The sequence below is a fragment of the Seriola lalandi genome, unplaced genomic scaffold (assembly GCF_002814215.2).
Source record: "Seriola lalandi dorsalis isolate HSWRI2012SDOR001 ecotype SW California unplaced genomic scaffold, Sedor1 jcf7180002054338, whole genome shotgun sequence".
NCBI lineage: Eukaryota > Metazoa > Chordata > Actinopteri > Carangiformes > Carangidae > Seriola > Seriola lalandi.
Window position 1 is genome coordinate 305,659 of NW_019524891.1, and position 14,941 is coordinate 320,599.

Consider the following 14,941-nt stretch of genomic DNA (forward strand, 5'->3'; position numbering starts at 1 on the left):
GTTCTGTTTTTGCATTTAGGAATACACAGAGAGTTTACCTATGATGGATGTTGAAAGAGGGGAACGGAAAAATAGTTGGAGAGAGCAAAGGGGATGGAAGCACAAATGGTAATTTAGAGGCGAGAGGGGTATTTAAAGAGAGACGAAGAGGAAATTTTAGCATAATTCCAACATATGTATAAATCATGCCCTTAAGAGAGGAATGATTTTATACTCGGTGTCAGCAATAAAACTTAACCTTGTCCTCTCTGCCTGACTTCCTCTGACTGAATAATATCTGCCACCTTGCCATGACCTTAATGGGGGATTTCTGCTGGGTGAGGCTCAGTCCATAACATCACCATCAGGAAATGAAGCCTGACACCAAACAGTGACTCCACCTTGATTTAAGACATCAGACCTTGTCATTAAAACCTTTACAATGGAAGTAGATTTTCTAAAACTCCACCTTATGTGCCAGCTCTGCGAGAGTTTTTGCATGGGGCCTCTGCCTGTAACATAGCACGCACTGACAGAGCATTGAGAATTGGCCTAGTGATGTAATAGCCTCAGCCGTCATGGCTTTGTGGTCTGTTAGCATGCCTCTAAATCAGGCTGCGAGCGTGTGGTGACCTACCCTTAATGAGCCATTTTGTTCAGCATGGCCTTTGGGAAGAAATGCTCCTGGCGCATGGAGGTTACATTTCTGCAGAAGCCTGCCTGCCTTATTATCCATAAATACCACAAATGGAGTCATATTTTATTCTGAGATGGATATATGTCCACAAGACTCTGCTTAGTGTGTATTTAGTGTACAGCTGAACCTATTTTAGAAAATGTTATATGGCTTTTAACCTATGGGGAGAATGGACTGCTTAGATAAACTTTCCCGTCCAGTCAGTGATGGCAGTCATCACTCATAAACAGAAGTCACTCTCTGGAGTCCTGATCGTGTTTGTTTTCTCTCCAGATGTGTTTGACCTGTCGTTGGGTGACTGCTGTTTGCAGGAGAATGAAGATACCACAGAGAACGGCATCAATCCAGAGCTAGCAAAGGTTGGCTACACTGACGGCTCTCCATTTTCAAACAATATTATAAACTCAGCTGCTACTGCCTACAGTTAACATCATTATATTTAAATGCATATACAAGAACAACATACCTGTGTGTGTGTGTGTGTGTGTGTGTGTGTGTGTGTGTGTATGTGTCTTTTTAAAAGTATCCTGTGGAGTTTTTTAAACCACGGGTGGTGTTATTGAGCGATGTTTTCATGAGTGGCTTCACAATTATTTGTGTCTTATGTTCTATAAAAAGCAGACACAAGCGTCCCTGCTGATGTTCTCACACTTAACGGTAATTTGCAAAGATGCCGAGCAATGTTTCAGCAAAACGCAAGAAAGATTAAGATGGCTAGTCAGAGTAAACAGGGACATAGACATTTCCAATTATTCCCAGAGTAAAAGAAAACTCCACAGGCTACCTTAGACTGCCAATCCATTAGAACATGCTAGAAACGTGTAAACTTTAACACATGTAAAACCTGTTTGGTGTTTTTCCTGATATCATGATTGATATTAACCTATTAGTCATTTGCATTGACTAGTTCTCTGGCTGTATCCTTCTGTGTTTCTTGCCATCTGTCCTGTGATAGTATATCTCAGAGACGGATGAAGGAATTCGCTCTGCCAGAAGAGAAGAGCGTCTGAATCTGTTCTCTCTCGACCCCGACACTCCTGTAAGTATGAAGGCTTTGATTGCACATATCTGAGTATTTATGTGTTTAGTTCTGTACTTAGTTCTACCTTATTACAACTTTGTGATGTTTTTATTCAGCTTAACTAGATCTCCTTAATGTAATAAACATTTCTCAGTGGATTAAAATAAAACATACCTTCAAGTAACAAACATTACGTGTTTCACCAACCACAGGTTCTGAGGAGCCCACGGACCGAATACTCATCAACTGAAAACACACCAGTACGTCCGTTTGACGAGAAGCTGGGCAGAAGGTTTATGATAACCTGCCGATCGCTCAACCTCATGCTACAGAGCTGCATCAACGAGAGTGAAACTGGACCAGTCACTAATGTGAGGAATAGGAACACACTTTCAGTTATTCAAACTTGCTTCAATGTTGATCGTTTTTTAAAATGTCTCCTTGAAATAAGTAATGTTGGTGCTCAAACCCGTGGCTGCTAATAGCAATATGAATATATATTCATTTCTATGTAAGATACAAGAACAGCCCTTGTAATTATACACCAAAAGCTTTAGGGAAGGGAACCAATGAAATGTTCTTAAACCTTAGGAGGAGATATTTTGCAGAATGAGGATTTAGCAGTTCTGTATATTTAAAGGAACTGCTAATGTGCAGGAAATGACTGAGCTGAATCTCCTCCACTAGATTGAACCCTTCTTTGTGTCGCTGGCTCTGCTGGATGTACGAGAAGGGAGAAAGGTGTCGGCAGACTTCCACGTAGACCTCAACCACGACGCAGTGCGTCAGATGCTCGGAGGCTGCAGTAATGGGACAGGCGGTCCAGGGGCCGGGGCTGGAGGTCAGGAAAATGGCCTGTGCTCTCCTGCTGAGAAGAAGCCAGGAGACTGTTACCTCAGCCTGGATCTGGAGCATTGGCTTTGTTTTCCCAAGCAGGTACAAGGATGGATGTTACTCCTGCAGTGTGCTTTATAGGTGTGGATCAGTCCAGATTTCACTGACAGTAATATGCCTCTCCAATGCTGTCCATGCAGGCCATCTTCTCAGTGACCAACCCCCACACGGACATAGTGATGGTGGCCAGAGTGGAAAAGGTGCTGATGGGAAATATTGCTTGTGGGGCTGAACCTTATATCAAGAATACGGACTCCAGCAAGGTCAGAAAGTCATCTTTTGTCATTGCTTGGTCAATGTCAGTATTTACATTGCTTAATACCATCACCTTTCTACTGGATTGATTTTCTGTCTTGAAGCAACATCACAGAGCTTTTACATTGTCTTATCTCCTAGAGCGTGCAGGGACAAATGGCTCATGAAACATGCTGCTAGGGCGTTTATTGTAAAAGGGAAATGGCTTAATCTAGTCAAACAGTTTAATGCATGACATTTGCAAAATGGTTTTCCTGTAAGGCCAGAGTTTATCTTCATCACAGAATGCCAGTTGGGACGGATAGTTTAGAAATTAGGTTTTTCCGAGATCCCATCCAAGACATTTCCTGGCTTCCCCCACTGGCAGTGCTCCATGTGGTTCTTGTTTAAATGGCTAAGTGAATCACCAGATACTCAACCTGCTGCCAGGATTACTTTATTAAACAACCTCTGATTTAGGCAGTCACTCTGTCTAGGGTCAGCTAGAATTAAGACAAAGTCACATCCCATTGTATTTAAGAATATTCACTGTGGCTTCTTGCTAACATTTTCCTTCTGTCCGTCTTTCTCTCCTTGTGTCTTGTACAGACTGTTCAGAAGATTTTGAGATCCAACAAACAGTTCTGCAGTAAACTGGGAAAGTACCGTATGCCGTTTGCCTGGTCTGTCAGGTCAGTGCCACTGGATGGAGGCTCTTTCTTTTATTTAAAAAAAAAAAAAAAATCATCTCATTGTATCCTTGCAGCATTTAATCTTCATTTAATCATCCACTGCTTTCTGCATGTCTTTCTTTATCTATTACAGGTCAGTGTTTAAGGACAACCACGGCGCACTGGACCGAGAGGCTCGTTTCTCACCCCTCTTCAAACAGGAGAGCAACAAGATTTCCACAGACGACCTGATGAAGCTGGTGGCTGAGTTCAGGAGGTAAGTCATACTGTGGGCTTTATCACTAAAGTTGGTCACATACTGTAGACCTCTCTGTGACAGGATGAAGAGTGCTTGCAACATTTTGTTGTAATCTTTGTGTGCGCAGGGCTGAGAAGACCAGCAAACTGCAGACTATTCCCGGGACTGTGGACATCGCAGTCGACTATATTCCAATGGAACATCCAAGTATGTCCGTTTTGTAGGCAGTATTATCCCCCCCCGTCTGTTTTAATTCATGTGCACATTCTACTGTCCATCTGCCTCCTTCTTCCTCTATTATTCTCTCCCGTGTCGCGGGTTTGAAACTTCTTCTCTTTGCTTTCAGACTGTGTGACGTCGTCCTATGTACCGGTGAAACCCTTTGAGGAACTGAGCAAACACCAGCCGACTGTGGAGGTGGAGGAGTTCGCCCAGGACACCACCAAGTTCACACAGCCGCACCGTGTCTACAGGAACCACATCTACATCTACCCTAAACACCTCAAGTATGACAGCCAGAAGAGCTTCGCCAAGGTATGTCGCAGTAGCTTTAACAACAAAGTTTTAAGAGAAGCCTGAGTTAAGGTTATAACTTCTCAACTGCTTACAGCGTGCCTCGTGTTTTTTTACATACTTCATGTACTTTTATTGCTCACTGTTGTTGCTTTTTTTTTTTTTTTTTTTTTTTTTTTTTTTTTTTTTTTTTTTTTTGGTATAAGGGCAGTTTTCAATGTTACAATGGATCTCTTGTTCACAGGCTCGTAACCTTGCAGTCTATGTGGAGTTCCGCAGCTCAGACGAAGAAGTTGCCAAACCTTTAAAGGTAGAAAGTTCTCCAAAAACATGCTGATGGGACCTTTATTGGCTTTTATATGACTCCATTTTCTTCCCTTACTTATATCATGGGAAACTGGCATGAGTATGACTTTGTTGTGGCTCTTTTCCTATTGCTGTTTTTGCAGTGTATCTATGGCAAGCCAGGAGGTCCAGTCTTTACCACGGCGGCGTGCTCCACAGTCCTGCATCACTCCCAGAACCCTGACTTCTATGACGAGGTGAGGACAGCGAATCAACACATGTTAGATTATTAGTACCTGGAAGTGGATTCACTTTCGCTTAAGCACCATTCCTTGCTCTCCATAATATAATCCATTATATGCTTTTGTGTCCCCAGGTGAAGATTGAGCTTCCTACCCAACTTCATGAAAAGCACCATCTTCTTTTCTCCTTTTACCACGTCACCTGTGACATCAACGCAAAGACGAATGCTAAGAGGAAAGAGGCCCTGGAGACCCCAGGTGAGCCAGAATTAAGTAGAACATGTATGATATTGCAATTTATGTTGTGTTTGGTCTTTTCCACTCTTCAGTACTCTTTGTTTTGTACACGTGTGTTCTTGTTTAGTGGGGTATTCTTGGCTGCCTCTCCTCAAAGAAGGCCGTCTGTCATCTCAGGAGTTCAACATCCCCGTCTCCTGTAACCTGCCACCTGGATACCTGGCCATCAAGGAAGCCAGCAACACCAAGGTGAGAGGGAGAAAGAAGAGGCACCATATTTATATGGTGTATCAGTTTTACAAATACTGCTGAGTAATACAATCATTAATTTGTGAGAGATTATATTAAGCATTACAGCATGTGATGAGTTGAGCCGGTGGCTCTCTTGTTTTCCCAGTGTTCATACTCAAGCTGTCTTCTCTTCTTACAGAATGGAGCAGATGTGAAATGGGTTGATGGAGGAAAAGCTATCTACAAAGTGTCCACCAATGTCGTCTCCACAGTTTACACTCAGGTAAGTGGAGAGTGGTAACTCCTTATTAAGTCGTGAGCACATGAAACAAAGAAGTGAGCCATTTCTATTTGCCGGTAGAGGATGTTTGGAGCGTTGCACAGCAATCTCTTTGTTTGGTTGGTGGGTTGTAAATGGTATCAGCCTGCCTCTTATTTTCACTTGCAACACTTCATAAAAAGCAGCCAATGAATTTATAGAGCACATTAAAAACATCAAATGCTGACCAAAATGCTTTTACAGTCAGATATTTAAAAGAAAATGATAAATACGTACAAATAAACAATTAGAGATACATTTAAAAATGCAACAGACATATAGCAGAGAAAATCAAAGAATGATAAAGATTTAAAAAACTACAGAAAAAAAACATACTTAAAGAGGAGTTTTGAAAATATTACAATTTAATAAGATATTTACATTCTTCCCTCATACCACTGAGAAGAAAAGATGAGTGTTTACCACTCACCTGAGCAGGGATTCTTCTTTTTTCTTTTTTTTTACCTCCACCAAGAAAAAGATTGGATACCAAAGTGTATTGATCACAGTAGTACAATTGCTTAAAAACTTTTCAGGATGAGCTTGACGGTTGCTTTCAGCTCCTGAAAACCGTTTCATTTCAGGCTGAGACTGAAACATTCACTAAAGATTGTGTGAAGTAATGAAGTTCACATTTTAGGATTAACTGTCACTTAAAAAAGGGAACCGGTCCACTAAGTGTTATTGCAGATGCTAAGTGCAGATTTTCATGGATTCTTCTCTCTGTGCCAGGACCCCCACCTGAACCGATTCTTCCAGCAGTGCCAGAAGAGAGAGCTGGACCTCTCAATACCTCCTACCTCCAACTTCCTCAACTGCCTGAAGGTCAGAGAAAAAAAACACTATATCTCCTCAATTCTTCTTTTATTGTGACTAAGACAAAAACCAGGACCTGCATGTCTAATCAGTGCAGCAGAATACCAAACATCATTTTGTTTTCTGCCTCTTTATGATTTATGTTTTTTATTTTTTTATTTTATTTCTTTCCACTCTTCTCATTCTCCAACTTGTCCACCTCCTCCTCTTCCTCCTCCACTTCTTTTCCACCCTCCTCCAGGGTCTCCTCAGCATGGAGAGAATCCCAGTGATCATCCGATTTCTGCCAGTGCTCTTCAACCAGCTGTTCAAGGTTCTGACTCAGAATGACAACGATGAGGTCACTACTGCCACCACCAGGTAGGAAGTGGTACTACGGGGTCCAAAACAAATCTATTGACAGAGAGGGTTGGGGTTCAGTGGACGTGATAAAGCACACAGTGAGAGAAGCAGACAGGGTTTAAAGCCTCTCCTCTTTTTGTTGCTAGAAGAAGGTTATTTTGTGATTTTATTGTGTGATTAATTCAGTATGATATTAAAAATAAAAGCAAGTTCTGCCAGCTGTTTAAGGGAGAAAATGTGTCAGGAAGTGTTTGACAGATGTTTTCAGTCATTTTTTAGGAACAAAGGGTGTCATAAATAACAATCTTTGTTGTTATTGTCCTGTGTTTGCAGAGTGCTGGTCCACATTGTTGCAAAGTGCCATGAAGAAAACCTGGATCACTATGTGCACTCATATATCAAGGTATAACAACATGGAAAGTGGTGAAGTGTGTGTGTGTGTGTGTGTGAGAGAGAGAGAGAGCGCTCACAAACATCATATAATAATTTTGAAGGTTGTTGTTTTCCATGAAGGAATGGAATCCCTGCACAGACAATTTCATTTGTAAAAAAAAAAAATACAGAAAAGGGGGCTTTATGTGTTTGCATGTGTGTATTTGTGTGTGTTTGGGCAAGCAGGAGTGTGGTTAGGGCCACGTGCCCAGAACACTGTGCAAACACGCACACACAGAGAAGGAGGGAGAGAAGAAGAAGAAGAAGAAGAAAGGGTGATTGAGTAGGAGGCAAACTAGGACATTCAGCCTGCTCAATCAGAAACACAAGACATATTTGTTTAGGGGGGAAATCAGTGAGAGAATTAGAGAAGAGAGCAGGAGAAACCACAAGACCTGTTTCATGCTGGCTACAGTGAAGGAAAACGGCAGCGCTTGAAGAGGCAGTGGCAGAGATGAATGGTGGGAGGGAAGAGGGGAGGACTAGCAGAGCTAATGGATCTGGGGTTGCCATAGTAACAGATTGGCATGATGTTCAGTAGTAGTGCTGCCCAATTTAAACTGCTGAGTGTGTGTATATGTATGTGCGCACAAGTGTGCGCTCATATGAGGGGCGGGCGGTCAGTTCACTGTAGCATGAATTGAGCAGTATGTAGTAATATTATATCACATGCACATTTTGGAAAATATTTTTAATTTCAGGTTACTGTAGGAGGGTTTTTGTTCATGTGTCTACAGTAATTGTTGAATCTGTGTCCTTGTACTTATTAGAACTGAAATAGTTTGATAAACAGAAAATTAATAACAATTTTTTTAATAGTCCATTGAGTTATTTTTTCTCATTGTGAGGATTTGCTGCTTTTCTGTGTTTTGTATCATTATAAGCGAAATATATTTGGGTTCTGGACTCTTGGTTGGACCCAAAAAGATATTTAAAGATATCACTTTTCACTTTTACGTTTTATAGACCAAGCAGTGAATCAGTTAATCAGAAAATGAATCAACAGATTTGGGCATACTAGTGGCTTATAGGGGTTTGGACTAGAGCTGGAACTAATGATTATTTTTATTATCAATTAATGTTTTCTCGATTAATCAATGAATACTTGGGTGTATGGATCATCCAAAAAGAGTTAAATGCCCATCACAATATTCTAGGCAGGTCATTAAATATCTTGTTTTCTCCAACAAACAGTCCAAAACCCAAGAATATTCAGTTTTACTGTAATGAAAGACAATGAAAAGCAGCTAATGCTGTCATTCGAGAACAAATAACTATCATTTTTTTTGGTATTTTTAGTTGAAAAATGACTTATTAAAATGGTTGCCAGTTAACTCTAATCAGCTAATCAGTTCATAGACTAACTGTTAGCTCTCGTTAGAACCATGAACTGCATCACACCTGGCCTGAGATCTTTCTTGCATGTCATTCCCTCTCTTTCTTTCCCGTCTGTCATAATAATAGTGAAAAGAATTGTTAGCTGCAGCCGTACTATATATGCACCTTTAGGTGACCACCTCTGACTCCTCTCTTCTCTCTGTATGCAGTATGTCTTTAAATCAGAAGCCCATGGGTTCAGGACAGCCCATGAGGAGCTGGCTAAGGGGATGACCTTTGACCTGAAGAGCAACGAGCAGGCAGCAGTCAGGAATGTCCTGAAGGTTTGTCATCAACCTACTCTTTGCAACCTCCTCTGTCCCTTTACTCTCAAATGGATTTTACCTGAATGAATTAATTATAAATGTTGTTTGTTCCTCTAACGAGAAGAAGAAAAGTAACTCTCCCAAACACAATTGTGTGCCGCTCTCTGTTTTCATGCTGGAGCTGATTAGACAGATAAATTTTGGAACGAGAGTGACCTTGCTTTGTCCTCTCTTGGTTTCAGTTCTCCTGGTTCTTCTTTGAGCTGATTGTCAAGTCCATGGCGCAGCATTTGGTTGACTCTGACAAGTTAAAGGTAAGGTGACATACTCAACTTCAGGTCCCTCAAGTTTCCCATTCCTGAAAACATCAACACAATTTTATCCATTTGTTATTCATGGTTCAATATGAATACATTTGCATAATCTGACCTGGGACACAGTGCGTGACTGTGTATCGCTGATCCCTTGTTCCCACAGCTTCCCAGACCCCAGCGTTTCCCCTCATCCTACCTGAGCCGCGTGGAGACCCTGGTGGAGACGGTGTCAGAACATATCTTCTGGAAAAACAAAGACCTGGCAGAAGAGACACGCAGCGCCAACTTAGCTGTGGCAGCTTTTGTCAAGGTGGGAGGAACATGTTTGTGAGAGTTTGTGTTGTGGATTTAGATTATAACATTAAAGGAAACTCATTTACAGAGGCGATTTATTGAGTGAAGTTTTAATACGGAATACTTACAAGTTTATGTGCTTGTGTGGATCAATACAAACTGCCTAACATTCTGCAAATGGAAATCTCTTCTATTTACAGTTGATACATATTGATTTCTCCATCTGTGTTAAATTCTCTGTCTCACTGTCTCATTAAGTAACTGATGCTGGGTCTGATCTCTGAATTGTCTCGGTCGCTCTGTGTCTTTGCAGCGTTGCTTCACTCTGATGGACAGAGGCTTCACATTCAAACTGATTAGCAACTACATAAACATGATCACTGCTACTGACAGCAAGGTAAAAAAAAAAAACGTATATACTTGAACTTTATTTTGGGTTGAATAAAGTGTGTGTATGAATACGTGCATACCATTTCTGTGTTTGACAGGCTTTGTGTGAGCTGAAATTTGAATTCTTGAGAGAGGTGTGTAACCACGAGCACTACGTTCCTCTCAGCCTGCCCCTACCCTCTGCTCGCATCGCAGGTAAGAGCTCCAGCCCAACTCTGTCGAGCTGACTCCGGTGTTAATGTGAAAACTCACACATCAAGTAGCTCTCCCTCTCATTTGTCTATTAACACTCTGTCTCTCTATCTTTCTCTTCCTGTCATTTTCTCTGACTGTTTGTCCATGTCAGACCATGCATCTCCAGAGCCACAAAGCACTCATGGTAAATATGTTCACTCATTCCTTTGTAATGTTGCATGTGCAGCAGTGTGTGTGTGTGTGTATGTGCGTGCGTGCGTGTGTGCAGCAGTAGTATGATGATAATGGAATTCATGGAAAATTGGCTTGTCACATTATTTGTTCACTGTAACCAGATTTTTATTTAGAAATGGATTAATTAACTCTCTGATGGAAAGCTAATATTTAGCAGTATTTAAATCACATGCAGCTTAGTTTCCATTAAAAATGTGACTCTTTTATGCTGTCTCTCCTCAGTGTCGGTACCCGAGTACAACCTAACCGGAGAGTTCTGCAGGAAGCACTTCTTGACTGGCCTTTTGCTTCGGGAACTGGGGCTGGCGCTGCAGGACGAGCAGGACCTGCGGCACCTAGCTTTGGCCACTCTGAAGACTCTTATGGCCAAACACTCTCTGGATGCACGCTATGCCACCAAGGTAGACAGAACACATGTTTATATGGGAAGAGGAAACTGAAAGGCATGAACGAGTCATGAGCTCACAGTAGAAATTCTTCCCCTGTGACTCATTCAAACACATGCACACCGACATGTGACTGTTGGTAGCAGCTGCGGGCAACAGTGAGGATATCCTAATGAATGCTGGGAAGTGTCCGGATCACATCAGAGTCAGTGATCTGTCCTCTGTTTAACAGTACCAAATACTGCCAACCACAACACAACAGCGGTGCTGTAGTCAAGACTTAGATTGGGTCTAGTTGAGTCTGAGTCAAAACCAGATGTGAGCAACAGGAAAATAAAAGCCGAAACTGGGAAATGTGAATGTGAATTAATGAAGACCACAACAGTTTCTTGGCAGGATACTTTAGATATTATATAACTGCACAGATTTTTTTTTTCTATTTTGGACTAAATAATCTGTAGAAATATAGGCAATTAAATAAGGCATTTAATAAGGCAATTAAATATAACATTAATGAAGTAGTAATAAAGTTTCCAGGGACACATTGTTACTGCGGTTTTGTTTTTTAATGTGTCGCTAAGGTCAGGTGCTTTGAGTGGCTGTTTCCTGACTATTAATCAGTCATTAGTGATTGTGGTCAGTGAATATCTGATTATCTTCATACAGACTTTGCAAACATATACTATATATAATTACGTGCTGGCTAAATCAAATAACGTATTCATTCGTCAGGGTATAACAAAATAATGTCACTGACTATAGAACCTGCACAGATCTCTTTTATGAGACTAATGTGATGTCTGTTTCATTGGCTACTTTTCCAGGAGAAACAGGCAAGAATTGCATCTCTCTACCTGCCTTTGTATGGCCTGATCCTGGACAACATGCCTCGATTCTTCCTCAGGGACATCTTCCCCATCTACTTCACCTCTAGTGACCAAGTAAGAGTCCAGATGAAAGATAGAATCATCAATTGGCTCTCTGTGTACTGTATAGATTTACTGTGTGCAATTTCAGACATATTCCTAAAAAAAGAAAAGGTATTCTCTTTCATTAGTTACAGTTACCTACTAAATTTCAGATATTCCAGGCATGGGGAAAGAAACATAGATTGTTGCATTTCTTTTCTGTAGCTTTCCTCCATTCTTTGCAACACAGCCTCTCATCCTTAGGTGTCATATGTTTGCAGTGACTGCAGTAATAACAACTAAACTGTACAGTTTTGTCAGATGCTGTAAGAATTATCTTTCTGCCTCTGTTTGTCCTCTTCCATTTGATTTCCACCACACTATGAATAAAACTTTGTTTGCTCATGCATACTGTAGATTGATTGCAATGGTCGATTATAATGGAACTTTGAATTTTTACTGTCATTGAAATATAAGTAGGAATCATAATAATTTGATCATTTCAGTTAAATTTAATTTGTTTGGAGAAAACTGCATGTGACTTGTGTTGCATCCCCTAATGGATGCTGTTATAAAGTTTTGTCTCAGCAGGCTAATTAATAATTAATTAATAACATGTTCTCATAGCTTATAGAGATACTAGCCTGAATTATAAAATGATAAGACTCCAGTTGAATGGCAAATATTTTCCCTTGAATAAGTCCTCTCCTCTGTCTGCGCTCCTACCAGGGCTCTCGAGATGACCTTAGCGTGGGAGGGGGAGTGGCTGGAGGGGTGATTCCTGTTACTCGCCATGGCAACTCTGTGGATGCCTCCTTTTCCAAAGAAGTACTCAACTCCATCACAGGTAGCAGTTAGCGATGTGTTTGTAGCTGTGTTTCTGTTTCTGCTGTCGGTAGCAAAAGGTGTGAATAAGGACATTACATTGATGCTGACTACCCCCTCTCCACCACCCTCCACCAGCCTTCTCATCCTTGGCAGTTGCCATGGGTAACCAGGCCGACTCTCGGGGTTCTCTGATCAGTGTGGACTCCAACCCTAGCAACAGTGACAGGAACAGTGAGAAGATGGATGGATGTGAGAAGGTGAGAGGAAAGAAGAGTTGAGAAAATATTTTCTTCATTGCAAGTCATTCTAAATAATTTCTATATCGTATATGAATCTCTGAAAGAGGAGTACGCAGAAAAACAGACCTCCAGTGACTCCCCTTTCAGACCAGTCCAGCCGGGGATCTTTGATGCATATCATCCCTCTTTCTCTTTCCTTACTTCCTGTCATCTCTTTCTACTATATTATAATGACAAAAAAATACTTTAAAGGAGCTATTTGTAAGTTTTGCTATTTCTACATAGCCAACTTAAGCATTAACAGCTGAAGAAACATGGTGAGTTCAGCATTAAACTATATTCCTTTACTAGCCAAGAGCTGTCTCCAGAGGTGGAAAGCAACGCCAATATTAACTCTTGTTTGTATCAAGTCCTTTCTTTTGCTGAAGTTAGAACGCTAAGCAGCTAGCCCCGGCCTGCCCGTGTTGTCAAATCCCTCCAGCCTCAAATCTGCCCTGAAGACGTAGCACTGCTCAGAGGGCGTATTGTAACCTCTTGTTTTATGAAGCCAACGATGGCTGAAGCTCTTGTCTCTGGGCGAGAAACCATGTACAGTAGCAGAGAAAACTTACAGAAGGCTAATAAAAAACATACTGCATACACCAGCCCCTCCATCAGCCCCCACACCACCGCCCTCATATGATTTTTACAAGACACCGAAAATGAAGGTCTCTTAATTTTTTTAAACTTTCCGAGCCTTCTCTGCATTGGCTAGAACAAAAATTTGGAAAGGAATTAGTGAAACTTTCACTCGTTTATTATTATATAAGTGTTGTAAAATTCAATCTTAAAATACTACATCAGCTTATAAAATACCCATTAAGTTTCACTGCAGCTTGCCTAAACCAACAAATTCACCTAACTAAATAGCGAGGACATGACCCATGTCCTCAATGGTAGCTACAGCTCCGGTGCTAACAGTATATCTTTGACTGCATTTCTGTCTGGATGTTTGTCCACAGTTTGCTCGGCCGCAGTCCCTGATAGGCTACGGCTCTCGTTGTGACAAGTTGGACCAGGCGGAGACACGCAGCCTGCTCATGTGCTTCTTGCACATCATGAAAACCATATCTGAGGGTGAGAAATTACTTACAAATGATCTTACAAATCTTCACACTCGCACATTCTAGACATTTGTTAAAGGGTGTTTGGAAATGGCTTCTTATGAATTATTATATGACCTGCACTACTTTTGTGGTTTTACACATAGAAGCCCAGAACATAGATAATAGTTGTAGTCATTATATTACATTAGTGGTGAACTTTACCCTCTACAAATCTGCTGTGGTGTGTGACATGATGTCTTTTGTTGCCTGTTTCCAGATGTGCTGGTGTCCTACTGGCACCGAGCCATTCACCAGGAGATCTCAGACTTCTTTAACATCCTGGAGTAAGTGCTCATCTTTCTTCATTGCAGAGTAGTACCACAGCGCCTGTTAGGCTGACTGGTGATACAGTGCACAAAAAAACACACTTAGACAGGCGGGGATGGGGACAGACGAGTGAGAAGAGAGGAAAGAGGAATGTAGCCAGAAGGGAACAGATGAAAGTAATGACACAGCGAGAGAGAGAGAGAGAGAGCGAGAGAAGAAAAACAGACTGTAATTCCAATGAGAGCTCCCTATCCACAAAACAGTGCAGTAAATTAACTGCGTGTTTCCTGTTTGCATCTAGACTGCACCGGTACAACTCAGTTTGTTCACATGGACCCCATTTACCCAGTGTTCTTCACTTACAAAACACAAAAACAAGCAAACCGCCAGCTAAGATGTTTTTACATTTTCCTTTTCCTCAGGCTGTGTCTTCAGCACTTCAGGTTCCTCGGAAAACGCCACATAGCAAGGTGAGTGTGTACTCCACAGGGCTTGCGCCGACAAAGAGGTGGACCAGGTCTGAATCAGATGCATTTGTTATAATGCTGCAGATGTGGAAACAGCTTATTAACTCAACATACATATCACAGCCAAAGGTTGCAACACCCCCACCCACTGATACATAATTCATATAATCATGTGCACACATGAATGCACACATGTGCAAACGCATCCACGCCCACAGACACATGTGCAAACACACACAAATAAATGAGTCGGGCACAGTCAGGCAGAAATACTAATATGTGTTCTGTATGCGTGTGCAAACTCAGGGATGAGCTTCAAGGGGGAGGGAGGGGGAGAGGGGAGGGGGGTGAAGGAGCGAAGAAAAGAAAGAGAAGGGGGGGAGGTGAAACTCCTGGATCTTGCTGTTGTTGAGAGAGAATCACTGCTGGATATTGTACTGTAGTAGTTGGCAAGCATAG

The 14,941-nt window shown here is 41.5% G+C and overlaps 1 protein-coding gene across 4 annotated transcripts in view; it reads left to right on the forward strand.

Moving 5' to 3' along the window:
- The window catches only part of dock10 (dedicator of cytokinesis 10), a 64,317-nt gene that overhangs the window by 37,596 nt on the left and 11,780 nt on the right, over positions 1 to 14,941 (forward strand). For all 4 annotated transcript variants that reach the window (XM_087174328.1, XM_087174327.1, XM_087174330.1 and 1 more), the window contains exons 9-38: positions 950 to 1,035; positions 1,632 to 1,715; positions 1,910 to 2,068; positions 2,385 to 2,633; positions 2,732 to 2,854; positions 3,435 to 3,517; positions 3,651 to 3,773; positions 3,883 to 3,962; positions 4,102 to 4,289; positions 4,513 to 4,578; positions 4,718 to 4,810; positions 4,930 to 5,053; positions 5,160 to 5,281; positions 5,463 to 5,546; positions 6,315 to 6,407; positions 6,640 to 6,758; positions 7,074 to 7,143; positions 8,720 to 8,833; positions 9,058 to 9,129; positions 9,293 to 9,439; positions 9,737 to 9,820; positions 9,912 to 10,008; positions 10,160 to 10,192; positions 10,465 to 10,643; positions 11,453 to 11,569; positions 12,266 to 12,383; positions 12,500 to 12,621; positions 13,605 to 13,719; positions 13,966 to 14,032; positions 14,438 to 14,485. In XM_087174328.1, the coding sequence (XP_087030454.1) occupies positions 950 to 1,035; positions 1,632 to 1,715; positions 1,910 to 2,068; positions 2,385 to 2,633; positions 2,732 to 2,854; positions 3,435 to 3,517; positions 3,651 to 3,773; positions 3,883 to 3,962; positions 4,102 to 4,289; positions 4,513 to 4,578; positions 4,718 to 4,810; positions 4,930 to 5,053; positions 5,160 to 5,281; positions 5,463 to 5,546; positions 6,315 to 6,407; positions 6,640 to 6,758; positions 7,074 to 7,143; positions 8,720 to 8,833; positions 9,058 to 9,129; positions 9,293 to 9,439; positions 9,737 to 9,820; positions 9,912 to 10,008; positions 10,160 to 10,192; positions 10,465 to 10,643; positions 11,453 to 11,569; positions 12,266 to 12,383; positions 12,500 to 12,621; positions 13,605 to 13,719; positions 13,966 to 14,032; positions 14,438 to 14,485 (3,259 nt within the window). The remainder of the gene's footprint in view (positions 1 to 949; positions 1,036 to 1,631; positions 1,716 to 1,909; positions 2,069 to 2,384; positions 2,634 to 2,731; positions 2,855 to 3,434; positions 3,518 to 3,650; positions 3,774 to 3,882; positions 3,963 to 4,101; positions 4,290 to 4,512; positions 4,579 to 4,717; positions 4,811 to 4,929; positions 5,054 to 5,159; positions 5,282 to 5,462; positions 5,547 to 6,314; positions 6,408 to 6,639; positions 6,759 to 7,073; positions 7,144 to 8,719; positions 8,834 to 9,057; positions 9,130 to 9,292; positions 9,440 to 9,736; positions 9,821 to 9,911; positions 10,009 to 10,159; positions 10,193 to 10,464; positions 10,644 to 11,452; positions 11,570 to 12,265; positions 12,384 to 12,499; positions 12,622 to 13,604; positions 13,720 to 13,965; positions 14,033 to 14,437; positions 14,486 to 14,941) is intronic.